This window comes from Centrocercus urophasianus, unplaced genomic scaffold (assembly GCF_019232065.1).
Source record: "Centrocercus urophasianus isolate 14NV4802_14NV808 unplaced genomic scaffold, USGS_Curo_1.0 seq_39, whole genome shotgun sequence".
Classification (NCBI taxonomy): Eukaryota; Metazoa; Chordata; class Aves; order Galliformes; family Phasianidae; genus Centrocercus; species Centrocercus urophasianus.
Window position 1 is genome coordinate 5260143 of NW_024884966.1, and position 18931 is coordinate 5279073.

The 18931-nt window shown below is 48.2% G+C and overlaps 1 protein-coding gene across 5 annotated transcripts in view; it reads left to right on the top strand.

Moving 5' to 3' along the window:
• NCOA1 (nuclear receptor coactivator 1) overlaps positions 1–18931 on the top strand; it is a 154155-nt gene that overhangs the window by 100645 nt on the left and 34579 nt on the right. For all 5 annotated transcript variants that reach the window (XM_042832663.1, XM_042832662.1, XM_042832664.1 and 2 more), the window contains one exon: positions 2579–2745. In XM_042832663.1, the coding sequence (XP_042688597.1) occupies positions 2579–2745 (167 nt within the window). The remainder of the gene's footprint in view (positions 1–2578; positions 2746–18931) is intronic.

Sequence of the window (18931 nt, forward strand, 5' to 3'; positions counted from 1 at the left end):
TTAAAAAAAAAGAAAAGAAAAGAAATGTTTCCCTGTTTCCCTACTATTTCTTTTTGGTTTGCAAGACAACTAGGGAATCATTTGACCTTAACTCGAAGCCTCACTCAGCTCCTGTGAGAAGCATTTGCCTGCCCATTGCCAGGTAGAGCTGGGTGCTGGGTGCCATGACGCACCACCCATTGCTGCAGAGCTCCCAGTACCTCCTATGGAAGGTCTTCACCGTGGTCTTGATGCAGCTTGTGTTCTTCTCTCCCTGCAGCTGGCTTTGTGTCCTGTATTTCTCTTCTTTCTCTTTCAATGCTGCTGTTCTGCTGAGTGCATGGGCTGCCAGCCACTCTGGGCCCAATGGGAGGAGGAGGCGATGGGCAGCTCAGCGTGCCTCTGCATTTGGGTCTGTCCCTGCAGTGCTACATAAATACCATCAGATATTTCAGTGCAAGAATGAGCTCAAACAGCAGCACAATACTCAAGAGACAGAGCCTGCCTGTCAGGATATTGAGCTAATAACGTGTTTGGAGTTAAGGAAGAATAAAGGAACATCCACGTAGCCTGCCTGAGGAGCTCCTTGAGGAGGGGTGGTGTTGTCTCACCCAGTTTGCTTGGATGGGATTATGCAGAGTTACCAGGCTATGTTCAAGGTCTTGTTGCTGTGCACTTGCTACATGCCCCTATTGGCAGGGAAACCAAAGCAGACCTCTCTGTGAAGCATCCAGCTGCCCACAGAGCTAGTTTTGTGCTGTGGCACAATATTGGATGGGATGCAGCTTCCCTCTGGAGGTGGGTTTTTGACTCAGGTTGTGTGGCAGCGTTGTCTCACGATGCTCTGTGTCTCCCTGTTGTGGCGGTATGGCTTTAGAGGACCTGCCTTGCCATCTAGAAACCCTGCTGGATCTTGCTTGCAGAATACTGCCCAGAATCATCCCATCATAGAATCGTATCATAGGGTCATAGAATGGCTTGGGTTGGAAAGGACCTCAAGGATCACAAAGCTCCAACCCCCTGCCACATGCAGGGCCACCAACCTCCCCGTTTCATAGCAGCCCAGGCTGCCCAGGGCCCCATCCAACCTGGCCTTGAACACCTCCAGGGATGGATGGGGCATCACACACAGCCTCTCTGGGCAGCTGTTCCAGCACCTCACCACCCTCTTGGTAAAGAATTTCTCCCTGACATCCAACCTAAATCTTCCCTCCTACAACTTAAAACCACTTCCCCTTGTCCTGCCATTATCTACTCTTGTTAGGAGTTGACTCATACAACAGCTTCTCGGTGTAATTTTGAAGATTTTTCAGGCAGTGCTTTGTAAGATAGTATCTTTCACACAGTGTGTCCTGCAGAGCTTACGAGAAAGATTAGATGGCTTATTGCAAAAAAATAAAAAAAAAAACCTGAAAAAAGGTGTTTGTAGGCAGTATAGAGCTGAGCTGGGCATTTTGAGCTGTCCCCATTTCATCCCATAGCAGGTCTAAAGGAATCATGGAATGGCCTGGGTTGCAAAGGCCCACAGTGCTCATCCAGTTCCAACCCCTGCTGTGTGCAGGTCACCAACCAGCAGCCCAGGCTGCCCAGAGCCACATCCAGCCTGGCCTTGAATGCCTGCAGGGATGGGGCATCCACAGCCTCCTTGGGCAACTGGGAAAACGTGTCTCTGTCTCTTCCATATGCACTGTTTTGGTGATTTTGATGCCTTCAAAGTCGTGGGCCAAGGAAAATGTCACAGTGTCCAGGACAGATGTAACGATGGCTGTGTTGTAGCCCATGAATAATTTGTCCTTGTTCTCAGAAATTAGAAATAGTTGATAGGAGAGTGTTGGACCTTCTGTATCAGCTTTATGCTGAAGCAAAAGCTATTCCTAGCAGGGAAAAAAGTTGATCTCATGAATGTTTTCCACTTTGCTCTTGTCACCTTTTGTATTCCGATCTTCACTTTGGTGAACTCCAGTGGATGCAATTGGCCTTTAGGTATGAACTTAGGATTTAACACTGTGACAGCTGCAATAATGGCTTTGGTAAAGCTATTTTTGAGAGGAAGACTCAGGTCTTGGATGTTGCAGGTTTGCGTGGGATGGGAATGTCTGGGCAGCCATATTAGACATATATTAGCCATAGAATCGTTTGAATTCTTAGAGTTAAGGTAAGATGGTTAGGTTGCAGTTGGACTTGATGATCTTTAAGGTCTTTTCCAACCTGAGTAATCCTATGATTCTTTCTATGATTCTGTGAGTTGAAAGGGACTCTTAAAGTCCATGTGATCCCACTCTCCTGCAGTGATCAGGGACACCCACAGCTCCACTAGAGCTCAGAGCCCCATCCAGCCTGACCTTGGCTGTCTGCAGGGATGGGGCACCCACCGCCTCTCTGGGCAAATCTTCCTTGATCTTAATTTTGACTGTTTTTATATGCATGAATGTAGGCAAAAGCCTGAATGAACTCCCCAATGTTTTGGAGATGTCCACATTATAGTCTGGCCATGACTTTAGCCAACACTTGTAGGGCCTTGTTTAACGAAGGCGAGGCTAGTCTGAGCGGTGAGAAAAATCATTCACGTGGCATTTCACTGATGTATTTTCTGTAACAGCAATGAAAAGCGGCGGCGGGAGCAGGAGAACAAATATTTGGAGGAGCTGGCAGAGCTGCTGTCTGCAAACATTGGGGACATCGACACTCTGAGTGTCAAACCAGACAAATGCAAGATCCTGAAGAAGACGGTTGATCAGATCCAGCAGATGAAGAGGTTGGAGCAAGGTAAGGCAGCAACCTTGGTTTGTCTGGAAGCCTGGGAGGAAGAGGCTCCTCCCAGTGTCTTGTGCACAGTAAATTGCAGCAAATAATCATGGCTTAGAAGCGGTTCCATTTGCTATTGTTGTCCTTTTCCTGTTTTATGAAAGCCTTAATATGAGAAAGTGCTTTTCGCTGAGCTCTGGTTGGAGATGCCCTCTTGGTGTTGCTGACTGTGAAGTGGCACCTTACTCACTGGTTGTGTTTCAGCCTGAAGTTGTTCCTTAGATGAGAATGAGAATAAACAGAAGTGCTTGTGAAGCTTTCAGGATCAGGCCCATTAAGCACTTATCAGCAATGCTGCTATTAGCTGTGTACAGAAAACCCGTTTTATAGCCAGATAAGATGAAGGGCGTGCTGTGCAAGATTTCGTGAAGAACCATTTACCCTTGTCAGATCTGTTTTTCTGCCAACAAAATAGATTAGAGGGGCATTAATCCACCCAGTGCTGCTGGACACGGGCACTGCAAAGAGAAGAGATGCACGAAAGGCCATATAAAGGTTAAAATTCACCTCGAGTGTGAACTTGGAGACCGAAATACGCAGGTCCAAAGGGCTTGAGGAAAAGAGGTGAGGTGTGTTAAGGTGTGTACATGGCAAGGAGCAGGGTTTGTCTTGGTCCTTGCAGCCTTGGCATCGTTCTCTGAGGCCACCTGCAGCCCGCCCTGTGATGTGGCCATGGAGGTACATGAATGTGATGTCCTTTTTGCACAAGGTGAACAGCACTCAGCTCATATTAGCTCTGAGAGAGCACCATCAGTCAGATGGGGCTTCTGCCAAAGCTCCTGCTGCACACTCTGGGCACGGCGGCGTGCCTGGTACCAGCTGCTAAAGTTATCCAAAAACCTGCAGCCCAGCCCTGGGTGTGCATGCATGGCCATTCACTCCATCATTTAGACACTTTGCTCTTACCGTAGGCCTCTGAGCTGCATAAACCAGGAGGAGGAGATGGTTGCAAAGCATTAGGCTTATATTGTTTGGGCTTCCTGAAGAAACGAGGCAACAGCTTTTACAGAATCGTGGAATCATTCAGGTTAGAAAAGACCTCAAAGAGCCCAAAGTCCAACCCCAACCCACCCCACCATGCCCACAGCCCACTGTCCCTCAGTGCCACATCCCCACAGTGCTGGAGCACCTCCAGGACCCCACCACCTCCCTGGGCAGCTGTGCCAATGTGTGTCTGCTTTTTCTTAGAAAGGATTTTTCCTGATATCCGACTGGAAATTCATGTTGGGGCTGAACACTGAAAGGAGTTTGGTAGTGGGTGAGGACTCAGTGGTTCCTGCTCGCTGCCACTTCACCTTTCATTAGTTTTCTTGACATTGCACAGCAGGGCTGAACATTAACTAGGACAAGCACTACTTAAAAATATTGTTCCTTGAGCTTTGCTCTGTATTGCAGGCTTATCTAGCACTACATGAAATTACCAAAGAAGAAAAACTTCACCTGTATTTGTTCTGCAATTTATTGCAGGAATGTTTTACATGGGGAGGTAGGAGAAATATTGCTAAATGGAAGGACATTTGTCCTGTGGTCAAAGGCAGCACATGGCAGCACACCCTGCAAAGCTGTGGCAATAAGTTAGGAAGCCCACTCATGAGTGTTATTTCACATCCAAGAAAGCCTTGGGTTTGGGGTTGCAGTGATGTGACACAGTGCTCTCCAGACACCCCAGCACATGCTGTTGACTCACAGAATTATGAATGTTGGAAAAGACCTCTAAGATCACCAGGTTCCAACCCACCCCACCGTACCCACTGCCCACGTTCCTCAGTGCCACATCCCCACGGTTCTGAGGTCTCCAGGTTTGGCGACCCCACCACCTCCCTGGGCAGCTGCATTGCCACTCTATAAGAGAAGAAATGTCTCCTAATACCCAACCTGAACCTCCCCTGGCACAACTTGAGGCCGTCACTTCTCATCCTAACTCAGCCTCTCGTCCTTACTCAGCCAACAGCCAGCCAGCAAGACCCATTGCCACAACCTTGTAGCAGAGCAGCAGAGGGGCTTCCAGTGAAAAAACAGCCAACATTCTCTTATTCAGTTATCTTAGAAGAGGTCTGTGCGAGGTGTGGGTGCCCACAACAGGGAGGTGGCAGTGCCATGGCAGCGGGGACGCTGCTGGTGGCTCAGCCTGCAGCAGCTCACAGACAGCTTGCATGCGTGCACTGAGCCTGCGCTCCCATCCCCCTGCCTGCCGGGCTGCTATTTAAAGTACGAAGCAAATGCTTTTAGAAAAGATTCCTAGGTTTGGCCCCCTTCCAATGTTAGTAATGTACAGTTGGCAGAACAAGCAGTTTGCGGCTGTGGCAGCAACCTGAAATTCTTCTGCCAAGACAGCAATAAACGCAGAGGAGAAAGGGGCCAGGCAGTTAATTTTTTTCAGCGTTCATCTGTCCCGCAGAAGTTTTTGGGTTTTGAGTTTTTTGGATGAAAAGAAGTTGCCCAGGCAGCGTGCAGCTTAGCAAAGAGAACACAGCTGTGAGCGTCCAAGGCCAGGCTGGATGGGGCTTGGAGCAGCCTGGGCTGGTGGGAGATGTCCCTCCCCATAGCAGGGATTGGGGCTGGGGGGTCTTCAAGGTCCTTTCCAACCCAAACTGCTCTGGATTCCATAAACGTGACAAGCAGTATTGAAAACAGTGCTGGATCAGGTGTAGCTCTGCAGCGTGCAACCCTATGGGCAGAGGAAGGCTTTGGCACGTGGTGTTACTCCAGATGCATTGGTCTCTGGTTTGCACAGCTCGACCCAAACCCGTATGCCTAAGAGCGGTGTCACAATGCTCCTGAGCTGCTGCCCTGGGGAGTTGCTCCATGCCCACCACCCTCTGGGGCAGAACCTTTTCCCTTAGTAGAAGAAAAGTTCTGTCCCATCATCTCTGCACATCTGATGGCAATGCAGGAAGATGAGGCTGAAGTCTAAACCTTCAGATTTCTGCATGAGCTGGGCTAACTGGAGGGGCTCTCTGAGCTGATGTTTCTATGGGGGTCCCTCTGAGGCTCTCCAGCAGCTCTGAGCTCCCCACTCACACACATTCCCTCCTTTCAGATACCAAACCCAGGCGGTCCTCAGCACATCGATGGTGTGTCACAGCCACAGCCTCCTGTTTTAAATCCCTCCATTTCCGCTTTCCTTACTGAAGGAAAATCCTTCATGTGATTCTAGGCAGAAATAAGGCATCTTGACTGTACAGAGGGGGCTACAAAAGTGAGCAGAGATGCTGAAAATGCAGCTTTGACATGCAGAATGCTTCTTGTTTGATTTATTTTCTGTAAAATAACACAGTATGTGATGGCTGCTATACAGTCACTATGAGTTCAGAGCCTACACAGTGGTGTGGGTGTAAGCAGCTGCTTGGTGCTGTGGCTCTGTTGGAGCAGGGCAAGTGGTGGACTCTGTGGGGCTCCTGGAGTCTGTTGCAGTGCCTTCCTGAGCTCATTTGCTCTATTCAAGACTCCCCACTCCCGAATTTTCAGTCAGCCTCAGTAAATATTCCTGCTTGCCCCACTTCACTTTTTACAGCACGTCTGTATCCTTGGTGTTTACAACCTTCAAATATTTGCTGATTAGCTCCCATGCCCTCCCCTTGCCATGGTGTTGCACGCAGAGGCAGCTGATGCCATCTTCCCAACCTGGCACCCAGCCTGATAGCTTCCCTTCCCAGACTCTCCCCACTGGCTCAAGATGAGGCTGGCAGCAAGTTTTCTCTTGCTGGATGCTTTGGGGATGGAGCGGGGATGGAGCTTTGGGGGATGGAACGGGGTCACCCTGCCTCAAGTTTGAGCATCCACAGTCTCTGTAAGGGATGCAATGGCACACTGGCTGCAGAAGTTTATCTCCTTATTCCCCAAAAGAATTTCTAATTAAATGGGACCATAGAATCATAGAAGTGTTTGAGTTGGAAGGGACCTTTAATGGCCATGTGGTCCAATCCACCTGCAGTGAACAGGGACACCCAGAGCTCCATCAGAGCCCCATCCAACCTGACCTTGGGTCACCCAACACCTGTGTGGGCAATCTGCACCAGTACCTCACCAAATACATCTGGTCTGGGAGCAGATAACCTTGGGATCATGGGTAGGAGTGGATGGCACGCAAAGATCTGATGGAGATGGGAACCATGAGACCCATGCTCTGGTAGAGGGGTGATGTCTTCTCCCTTGCAGCCCTGCCTGCCTTGGCAGCATCCTTCCAAGATTAAACCACCACATCTTTTTCCCCAGAGCCTCTGCGTTGAGAGAGTGCTTAATTTCCTTCCAAAGCAGGAATGTAAACGCAGCGCCGTGATAGAACAATCAAACACTATTGAACTTTTCATTATGCTGCCTCCAACCCCGGAGAACCGCTGAGGATTGCCCTTGAAACACCTCCACGTGGTCACAGCTCAGCCACCGCGGGCATCCCAGGGCCCCTTCCATGTCCTTCCTGCTCCTGCAGGGCTGCATTATGTTCTCTCACTGCTGAAACGATGCACAGAGCTGTTGGAGACCTGGCTGAGGAGCAGCTCCCATCCCCGCCAGGACGCCTAGGGTCTGCTGTTTGCTTTCTAGTCCTGTGAGGTCCAAAAGCCCCAGCAGATTTGCTCTGCTCTTGCCAAAATGAATGGATTTGTTCCCGTGATTCGCATGGCTTGACTTCTCCAGTGATGGTACCTGAGCTGCAATGGCCAGGGAGCTGCAGGAGCGACTCCAGACCCGCCGAGAGCTGGTGGAGCTGCTGAGTTTATGTCTAAGGGTAGATGAGGGGAAAAACCAGATCTCTAATTAATGCAGTTTTATTCCCTAATAATGGTACAGAGTACTGACTTGATTTCAGGACATTTTAAAGGGTTAAGAGTAAGCTTCCTTTTCTGCGCTTTGCTGTGTTAACCTGCAAAGACGATGGCCCTTCATTTTTAAGTCAAATTACTTTGGACAGAGAGAGGCAGAAAGCTGTTTCTCGAGCCTTTAGTTAATGATTTTCAGAGGGGCTGAGGGTAACAGCACTTCTCTCTCTTCTCTGACTGCACAACACCTCCACAATTTGTTTCCCCACCAAAACAAAACCACAGAGGAGGTGCGTCCTCCCGAAATCTCTTTGTTAGGGTTTTCCTGAAGTGTGGCCATGTTCAAAGTCACCAGGAAACGTCAACCAAATAAGAAGACAGCCCTGTGTTTATGACCACCTTTCGTTTGTAAGGTAACCTACTTGGGGAAGTAATTTTCCTTTTGGGTAAATAGAGTGAGTTAATTAAGCAAAGTATATGAAATAGTTATTGACTTTGGCTGCTCTGTTGCATATGATCATTGGGCTGTCAGTGGCTTTCCTTTAATTAAGTTTCCCTGCTGTCTTGTCATATGCTGAGATTTTGAGTCTTTGGCCTTGGATTTATTTTATTATATACATATAGAGCTCTGGCACAGAAATGTCCTGTGTCCTCAGGGGAACATATAGAATCCTCCTCAGTCTGAATACTGAATTTCCTCTTTGGTTTGGAAATGCTGACATATGGTGAGCTCTAAAAACAAAAAGGCTTTGGTTTCGTATTTAGCAGTGGCCAGAAAATGATCAACTGATGCCTTGCAAAGTGGTTTCTCCCCCAGACTGTGATGCTAAAGAAGAGACCTTGTCCTTGGGTCCTGAGTCAAGAGCCCCTTCTTGTCCTAGCAGCCACTAGTAGCTTTTGGGCACTGGAACAGGAGGTGGTGGGGTCACCATCCTTGGGTGTGTTGAAGATGCATGGAGATGTGGCACTTGGGGGACATGGGTCCCCAAGAATCTTGCACTTGCTTTTGTGCAGATGGGGAGGCTCTGCTTACTGTGGTTGTACCAAAGGCTAAAAGGAGAAGTTACAATGTGAAATTAAACTGCAGAGTAGTCTCGTATCCAGAAGAGTTTGATGGGTGAGGCTGGAAGAAGTTGCAGTGTGGCACATTCCAAGGCAAGAAGAAAGAAGTTACCCAAACAGAAGTTTGCTGTCTGCTGACTCAACATGAGGTCCTTCAGTGAACCCAAAAGAGGACAATTCCGCACAGTGGAAGAACAATATTTGCCTAGTGAGATAAGAGATGAAAACCCTGTTACTTGGAAAATCATTAAACTGGAAGCTCGTGTAATAGCCCAAGCTCAGAGCATTGCAGCTGTAAGGCCAGTGACGTACCACAAACTGAAGTTTAGCTCTGATGTTTGAGGTTTTGCTGAAGAACAAAAGCAAGCAGCAAGCTGGCATCTGAGAAGCAACGCGAGTGGAAACGTCTCCTGGAAATGGAGTAAACGAAAACTGCTGTAAGGGGTTTACATTAATTAAAGGATTTTTAATTAATTAATTAAAACCACATTAAGGTTTGTGTCAAGTCTAAAATTAGATGGCGATCTCTTCAGGCTACAACTGTCAGCCTGGTTCTGGAGTCCCCTCTTTAAATGCATCGACTTTATCGGAGCTATCCTGATTTTGTTTGCTTGGAGGGAGGTCAGAAAACGAGAGCTTTGCTTTTGTCCTCGGGTGGTGTTCTACAGACTCTGGGTTCCTCCCCAGGGTCAGAAAGGGCCTCTTTGGCCACGGTGCTGATGATGGGTGTTGGCAGGTGCTGGGCTGAAAATCTCTTTCCTGTTCCCGAATCTGGTTGTTGTTTTAGCCCTGCAGGAGCGGCTTCTTTCCCAAACCACTGCAGGAAAAGTCATGCAATTAGAAGGAGCCTCTCTCACTGCTTTCATCCCATCTCAGTGGCCAATTTTTCACCGTACATTAGAGGGCAACAGAGAAAGATAAACAAGCAAACCTTGGAGGCCAAATTAGACATCAGTGGAGAGGGGGAATTCCTCGTTGGCTTCGTTAGGTGCCCACTGGAAGCCCTGAAGTGTGAGGCTGATCCAAAGCAAACAGAGTACAAACAGATCCAGTCCTTTTAACTGGGTAATATGGGCCTGCAGGAATTCGTTTGTGATAATGAAGAGGATCCTACTGCTAATTGGTGGGGGCAGTGGGCAGTGGGTGTTCCTGGTGCTCTCCGTCCAATTTGAAAATCGCCGATCTTCCCCCATTTTGTGATCTGCAAACACCTCTCATTTCTGGTGGAGATGAGTTAGTGATCATTTCTCTACCTGTGTTGAGTCGCCCTTTAATTTAGCTTGTTCTTCCTTCTCTTGGGTGATTACCACTGTTCCCTAATGTATTTGTAAGAAGTTGTCACGCTTGTTCCCTACCTTCTCTCAACTAGTCCAAACATACCAGGCCCTCCTATGGTCTTCGTGTCAAATAGTTTTGCCTTAGGCATAGGAGGAAGTCTTTTCTGTACCCTAGGAAGTCTTTTCTGTACTTCTACCAATTTAATTTCATTTTTCTTGATTTAGTTAGCCCAGACCATCACTATTTCTAATACTGGGTCTTACAAATAACATTAGGTTGTTGCTGGGAATGACCGTTGTCATCTCCTATCACCTCCATTACCCTGTCCCCAGCTTTTACCTAAGCTCGTGCTCTGAAGTTGCCAATTTCATGATCTTCAAGAAGTGGAAAGTGGATGAAATTAGCGCAGTTCATCAGTGCAGTTGGGTAATCTTTCTACCATTTGGGCCTCTTTTGTGTGGGCAAGTCAACCTACCCCTGTGTTGGTTTTCTCCCTGTGGACAAGTCAGCCCACTCTTGAGCTGACGGGTGTTTTTTCCCTGCATGACTGGCAAACTTTGGGTGCTGGAGGAACACCACTGGAGCGTTCCTTGTCCTGATGAAACGTTTTGTTCTCAAAATTGAGTTATGTGGAGTTTGTTGGGATTCTGTGCTACACCCCGGTGCAACTCAATGTCTTTGTGAGTGCAGAAGGAAGTGCAAAGTAATTGCACGTGCAGGGGGGTACCTGCAGAAGGGCTGGCTGGGTGGTCTCCTGGGAAATGGTACTTCTCAAGGAAACATGGCACACAACATGAACTCCTGGTGAAAGAGAAGGTGGGCATCTCCTGGGGGACACTGCATGTGCATAGACCTGGTGGGACAGTGCTGGGGCTGAGCATGGTGTCTGCACTGGGGAAAAGAAGATTGCAAAGCCCAGGGAGGCGGAGAGGAGAGTTGCAAGGGTGAATCAGAGGCTGCAGGAAATGTCTTGCAGCTTGGAAAGTTGAAGAGCTCTGTTGAGTGTATCCAGAGGAGTGGGAGCAGGCTGATGACAGTGCATAAGCACTGACAAGAGTGGAAAATGCTGGCGACTGGAGAGGTTTTTAAATCCAGCATAACAAAGAATGACTCAAAGCTGAAGCCAGACAAAAACAAATTAGGAATAGGGCCCAGATTTATAACTCGGAGTGATTACTTTGGGAAGGAGCTGCCAGGGGAAGTGGTGGATTGTGCAGATTGGAGCCAAACAGAAGTTGAGGGCTCGTTGTGGTAGAAGTGGGTGAACTCAGCGATGCTCAGGAAGTCACATCGGCCAATGGAGTGATCTCTCCTGGCCTTAAAGTCTGTAAATCTTAACATTTTGAGGTTTCATTTCCTGTGTCCTCTCAGCTGTAAACAAGCACGGTGTAATTCACAGCAGAGGCTGCGCCTTGCTTTACAGGCAGAGCTGACAAGTGAATGTAATGCAGCGCAGCAATTGTTACATGGCTTTGGATGCTGGGGTGGGTTTTTTTCCAGGAAAACTGATGTTCTTCCATTGCTCTCTTCTTCAGTGCGGGACAGGCATGCTTTTCTCTAAGCCAGATGACTCAGGGGTGAATAAAACGCAGCATTTTTATCAGAGCAGCTAATTGCACCTCGCACACAATATGGGAAGGGTTCCTGGGAACCCGTTGGGAATTTCACGCCCTCTCTGTGGTTTGTTTCAATGTGAACTGCAGAATGGGTTCCATCTCTGCCTACACCCTCCACAGGCACTCGTGAAGTCAGCCGCTCCGTATCCACTAGAATCTGTTTTATATCAGGGATTGATTTCAGATACAAACTCCCCCAGGTCAGTGCTACATAATTCTCTGCCTGAGCAGTAATGCCAGGGAGCATCCCCTGGACGTGTGTATTTTATGGAGCTGTACCACCTACAAAGCATGTCAATAAAATTCTCATCCCTGTTCTGACAGTTTTAATCTAGCTGGCAGCTTAAATATAGAACAAGGGGAAGGGGAGGCTGCTAAGAATTGCACAGACCTCTCCAAACATTGCCTTTATTTTAACAAGTGAACATTTGGTTATTACATCCTCAAGCTTTTAAACATCTCACACTGTCAAGAACTAATAAATCCTTTAGCACCTAGCTGTAAGTGGAGGCTCTGATAGGATGTAACAGGCGTGCAGATCATGCAGAGAGTCATAAACCACCTGTAGAAATCACTCCTCCTCTTGCCTTCTGCTGTGCTGGATTAGCTTTTTCTTTTTCCCCCTTTTTTTTTTCCTCCTTGACTCAGTCTCAGATTTAAGAGTGGCAGAAAACGAAGGGGAAAAAAAAAAAAATCCCTTCTGCTGAAAGTCCTTTATCGTGGATCACTGCAGCCTTCTTAGGGCCTCCCTATGAGCTGGCATCCATTTGGGTGTAGGAGGAGAACGCAATGGAGGCATCTCATTGAAATGTGTCCTATGTGCAGAGGGGGCTGTGGGGCCCTGGAGCATCTTGGCACTGCCTGTTCTCATTCTGGGCCCTTTGGAGAGCCCAGGTGCCTGCCAGTGTGAGCATTGCCCTGTGTGGCAATTAATATGATAAGCCACTTCTGAATGGGGAAAATAATCCTTGGGTTGAGTATGAGGGGTTGGCTGTGGAATCCTTCTGCTTTCATTTTGACTTTTCCCCCGAAAAAAAACTTTTACAGACCTTAATCCTCTCAGTGCTCCTGTGAGCAAAAGGAATAAAGCAAGATTTGTATAAGGAGACAAAAGCTTTCGTTAGGACAAGCACTGTGGTTGGACAAAGCAAGCAAACTCATGTGGACACGAGCGTGTAAGAGCCTGAAGAGCTGTCATGTCTCTTAGCAAAACGGTAGAAGCAAGAAGCTGCAGACCTCCTTGTCCAGTGCTTCCCTTGAGTTGTACAAATTCCTTGTGGGGCATTTTGTGGCACTTAGAGACAAAACCAGAGCCTTGGGGATGAGCTGGGGGCCCAGAGCCCAGCCAAGCCAACGGTGCTGTTCAGAAGGTTTTAAGTGGTAGTTGTCACCCATCTTTCTGAGCTTCGTATCAGAGAGGCAGTTTCCCTGCCTCGTTCCAAGATGTGTATTCATTAATTAATTAAGCTGCCAGTCTCAGCTAACCGCCTTCTAAATCATTAAGTCCATAGTACAGGGAACAGTGTTGATGAATATTGGAGTGGTAGATCGAGTTCCCCAGGCTGATATTTGCACTGGCTTTGGTGCAGCTGCTACTCTAAGACTGAATTATATCTTACATCCATGGATTATGTCATATGGGAGGATGGAATAGTTTGGGTCATCCCAAAGTATCAGGCACTGGCACAGGTTGCCCAGAGAGGTGGTGGTGGATGCCCCATCCCTGCAGACAGCCAAGGTCAGACCGGATGAGGCTCTGAGCACTGATGGAGCTGTGGGTGTCCCTGTTCAGTGCAGGGAGTGGGAGCAGATGGCCTTGAAGGGTTCCTTCCAACTCAAACCATTCTATGAAAGTTAATTTTGGAAGTGAGGTCCAGAGAAGAGCAGAGCTGGGACAGGAGTGGGAGCAGCATGGGAAGCGTCAGGTTTTGCATTGCCTGCACGCCTTGGCAGCTGTCTCCTTGCCTGTGCAGTTAACATATTTGACGTGCCCATGCAACTTGAGCATAAAGCAGATTTAGCAGTTGACATGAGTGAAGTTTTAATAGTAACTTTGCACGGATTCGAGCATGCACAACGCTGGAGCGTCAAGATACTGGATATGAGTGTGATAGCAGAGGAGGGACAGTCTGTTTCTTTGCAAACTTAATTAAATCAGGTCATTAAAGCCATGTTGCAACGTATTTTCTGCCTGCAGGAAAGGAACAAAGGCTATGCCAGGGCTGAATTAGAGCTGAGGAAGAGCTACACGTTTCCCTTCCTCATCTTTGCGGTTTTGACCGTGCACAGTTGACACAGCTTTTGAATGAATTAAGTCCTTCAAATTGAGATGAAAGTTTTTTTTTCACCCTCCGTTCCTCCCCCCGGTAAGATGGAGATGTTCTACCTGCTTGATCTCAGAGCTGAGTGTAAAAAAGTCTCAGCTCCTCGTGCCTGTTAGCTCCTGTCAGCGTTCAGTGCTCATTAATTTTGCATTCACTCAGCACCGTATAATTTTTCCTGACATTGTTCAGACAACCAGCCTGTTTTACTTAAGACATCTCTACACCATTAGTGTTTAACTCTAAAAGGTGTGAAGGCAGAAGGAAACATCCTTCTCCTTCTGTTCTTGCGGCAGCATGCTTCGCTCTGCTCTTTTTGCTGTTAAATGAGGGTTTTAACAAAAGCAGAACTGTAAACTTTTCCTTACAAACTGTGCCAAGGAAAGTGATGTTTGATGACTGCTAAGATCATCTAGTCCAACCATCCACCCATGCCTGTGACTGCTCTGGGCCATGTCACAAGACATGCTCTTGAGTGTCCATCTGGAGCCCCACAAAGGAGAACCACTGAACCCTATGGCATTGCTGAATCATAGAATCACAGAATGGTTTAGGTTGGAAGGGATCTTTAAGATCATCCAGTTCCACCCCCTGCTGTAGGCAGGGACACCTCCCTCTAGCCCAGGTTGCTCGCAGCCCCATCCAGCCTGGCCTGGAATGCTTCCATGCAGGGGCATCCACAGCCTCACTGGGCAACCTGTTCAGTGTCTCACCACCCTCACAGTAAAGAGTTTCTTCCCGATATCTAGTCTAAATCTGCCCTCTTCCAGATTAAAGCCATTTCCCCTCGTCCTGTTGCTACATGCCCTTACAAAAAGCACCATGCTGGCTGAAGGCAGCACTGATTCCAGCTCCAGTACTAGTGATTCTATGCTGTGAAACCCTAGGAGTGCTTGCACGGCGTGTTGGGGCATCTCAGCTCAGGGAATGTCAATGAACTCTGTAATCCACTCCAGCAGGAGCTGTAAGAGCATGTCTGGTTATGCATCAGGCTCCTTCAGCTGCACAACAGCGGTGTTAATGGGGATTAGTGCTGTAGGCTTGTTAAAAACAAACGTGTCTGGTGTCCAGCCTGCCTGTGATCCTTGGCTGGAAGGACGTCACGGGTCGGCTGGGATGACTGCAATGCTGAAATATGTATTTGTAGTCTACAGGAAGGAACCAAATGGGTTAAAACAAGACTGATGATTCATTCGCGTGGCAGGGTCGTAGGGAACTTGGTTGTGGGTAGATACAGGCTTTAAAAAAGCTATTAAATCACTGCTTTAGCCCTAATATAAATCCATGGCTCCACCTGCAGATCCATGCTGGTGGGTGATTGGCACTGGCACAGGTTCCTTGGAGAAACTGTGGGTGTCCCATCCCTGGAGGTGCTCAAGGTCTGGGCAGCCGTGGGCCTGGGCAGCCTGAGCTGGTGGGGGCAAGCAGCCCAGAGCAGGGCTTGGGGCTGGGTGGGCTTTATAATTCCTTCCAACCCATTCAGGTTGGATATAAGGAGAAAATTCTTCTCCAAAGAATTTGGAATGATGCAGTGGTGCAGTGGCACAGCTGCTCAGGGAGGTGGTGGGGTCACCCAACCTGGAGGTGTTCCAGAACCGTGGGGATGTGGCACTGAGGGACGTGGGCAGTGGGCATGGTGGGGTGGGCAAAACCTGATTGTGTCTCCTCGTTGTTGAGAGGAATTAGAGGATAAGAGTGCTCTAGGGAAAAACCAAACCAGAATAAACGGATTGAGCGGTTCTCCTCTAAAAATGCCTTTTCTCTGCTTTGCCCACAAAAGAGGCACAGGTAGAGGAGCTCAGGTAGAGACCTCTCCATCACTGGGAGCCCCCCATGCTTGTCTCCCATGGGTGGCCATGAGGGGTGGCATCAGGCTGGTCTGCACAGGGCTCCAAGGGAGCTATGCTTGATTCTGGAAGCTGAGATCTGCTCTTCTGTTTCTTGCACTGGTATTTTCAAGCTTTGAAGCTCCCAGATTGTATTTTTCCACAGTTTCTTAAATGCATAGATCAGATAATTTCCTTCCACCTACTAGAATAAAAAGTTATACAACCAAAGAGCTGCTGATTTCCATACAGTGTTCTGTAGGAATCTGGTGTCTGTGCAGAGGAAAACTCAGCGATGGGTTTTCTGCACCTGCCTCCATGTGAATGTGCTGATGTGCCTTCGATGGGCAGTGGGCAAACCTCAGCTCCTGCAGCTTGAGTTTTGGGTTGTGCTATCTCCAAAGAAGGTGGGAGCCATTGCAAAGGGGCTGCAGTTGGGAGCATGGCTGGGCACTGTAATCAAGATAGGAATGAAGTAAACCCCAAACAACCTTGTTGAGTAGGGAGAGCACCACTGGAAAAACCGTGTTGTGTATCGCTGAGTCTTCCTGTTTGCTTTCCCAGCCAAGAGGCAAATTCCTCCCAGCAAAGCTCCAGCCACAGTAGGGAGAACAGACTGGTTTCACATCCCTGCCTTGCATGGGGCAGCACAAATTGGCCCCTTCTGTGCGTGGGAACAGCTGATATTTAAAGAACATCACCTTCAGGCGTGCAAACCTTCCTAAATCAGTAGGTCCACTGATGTCGTAGCAAATGGTTTCCTCGTTTGATTCTTTATCATAATGCTCCTCACCTCTTTGGTCCCCAGACACACATGGCCTTGTGTGCCAACACCATGCTGAAGATCAACTCCTGACCTGGGCCACCACCCAGCCAGCAATGCTCTTTCCCCTTAACCCCAAAGATAGCCTTGGACATGCCTTCTTTGGTTTAAAACCACATGTTTTATGTCTAGATCCCCTCACATGCTGCTTTCCTTTAATATTTTTCCTTTGTTGTTGTCTTTTTTTTCCTCTCGAGGCTTCTTAAAATCAATTTTTGTTTTCTAGAAGGTGCGTGCTGTGCACTCAGAAAACCTTCTGCTGAGTAGTTTATTTTTATGGCAGTTTTTTCCTGTTGGGTTTACTGGACTGATAGTAGGCACTAATTAATGGCATAGCTTTCTGTCATGCTCTCGATCCGTGGGTGCACCGAGTCTGTTCCATCTGATTTTAATTAACTAAAAATCAAAGCTCCTCATCGGGGAAATTACAGCTGTGGATTCAGTCGCCTTGCTCCTCTCTTATGAAGCAGATAGAGCAGGGCTGAGCTGGGGGCTGCCATTGCCATTGGCTTCCCTGCCTTCCTTAGCATCCTCCCATCCTTGTCCCCTACGCCAACGTTCTGCTACAGGTCCTTGGTGCCCCCCCTGCACACAGCCACAGCCTCTCTCAGGCTGAACATTTTGCCTTCAGGCTATTTATTTTTTCATAGCGAACTCAAAACCCCCAAAAAACCACATTTCCCCATGGAAATTTTGGATTAAAAGAGAGCCCTTTGGCTGGGTGCTGGCAATGTCCACAGAGCTTCATGGGGTTTTCTAGGGAGTGGCAGCGAGCTCCTCTTGAGTGGAGAGGGAAGCACTAAAAGCCTTCACGCTGGGAATAGGAAATGGTCATCCTGATTTCCTGGGTGCACTTTGTTTTTTAAGAACACAAGGCTTCTGACCAGCACCCCTGTTGAGAAGACCCGTTCATAGAATCACAGAACCATTAAGGTTGGAAAAGACCTCAAGACCATCAGGTCCAACCATTAACCCATCACCACCATGCCATAGAATCATTAAGGTTGGAAGAGATCTCTCAGATCATGGTCCCTTCCAATCATGGGCCCTTCCAACTCCAGCAGTTCTATGATTCTATCACCAAGCCCAACCATCACCCCATCACCACCATGCCCACTAAACCATGACCCTCCATGTCACGTCTACACGTTTTGTACAGGTTTGTCATGATTTGGGTAAAATGGGATGAGTTAAGGCTTTTTTGGAGACTTTTCCCATCGTGCCCTTGAATGCTATCATGATGGCTCCCACCTCATTTCTCCATAATGCATCTTCTCACCGTTTTGGGTGCTTGCTTTGCCCCAGATATGTGAGTGCAGGCTGAGTGCAGGATCCTGGACATCCCATTGCCTTGAAAATCATAGTGTATGTATTCTCCTGCCAAAGGGATGCATGCAGCAAAGTCAAGTAAGTAAAGAGTAGGTAAACAGTCCAGTGAGCTGATTTTTTGGCTTGCTGAGCGCTCATGGCTCCTACAGCCATCCAGGCACCCATAAGTCTCCCGAGCTGTCAGAAAATCAAGGCGTCATTTTAAGAATGCATTTAAAATAGCTCATCCTCCTTTGTGCTGCGAGAAGGAGCCGCTTTAATCACGTTTGAGGCAATTATGCTGTAATCAGGGCCATTGGTGTGCCTGACTTTTATGGCGCGATGGGGATTTACGATGCCAGCGGATGCCAAAGCCCCCAGGGCCGAATCCCGGCTGCCTCCCACGGTAGGAGAGCGGCAGATTTGTTGCTCCTGCTGGTTTTATTTTCCTGTGGATCTGTCCATCCAGCTTTATAATTAGATTACAAGCACCGGGGCCGCGGGGACCATCACTTTGCTCTGGGTTTGGTATTGAGCGCAGGGAGCGCTCAGCCCGCAATGGATGCTCCCATGCTCAAGTCATCGTGTGAGGCATCAGGTGAGGTGGTAAAGCAGACAGCTTTAATAGAGGGAAAAGAAGAGCGAGACTAATGGGTTAAGGAGCAAAACAGTGGTTGGTGGTAATGTATTCCTTGTAGCTCTCCCGAGGTAGGGCTGCTCAGAATGAGACGCTAAAGAGCTGCGTTTAAGCACATTAAGTTAAGTGCTTTGCAGGGACGGGCTGACACTTGGAAGGAGTTTTGTGTGGCTTCAATGTGTCGCTCTGGAGAAGGTGAGCAGGGGCTGCTGCTTCTGCTCCCAGCCCAGCGTGCGGCCGGGCTGCAGGAGGTGAAGGAGATGCATAGGAGAGATGCCGACAGCTCCAGCTAATCCTCCCAGTAATAGGCTTGGTGATGGCATATGAAACTATTCTGCTAAAGTGGGAGGAGGATCCCACAGCCCAATTAAAGGATTAGATCTGAAAGCCAGTCCATTACCTCTAAGTACATGAATTTATGAAGAGCAGAAAAAAGCCGTTTCTCACGCCCTTTGGTAATAAACGACGATGAGTTCTGCTCAGAGAGCTGCTGCTGCCTCTGCCGTGATGGGGCTGAAT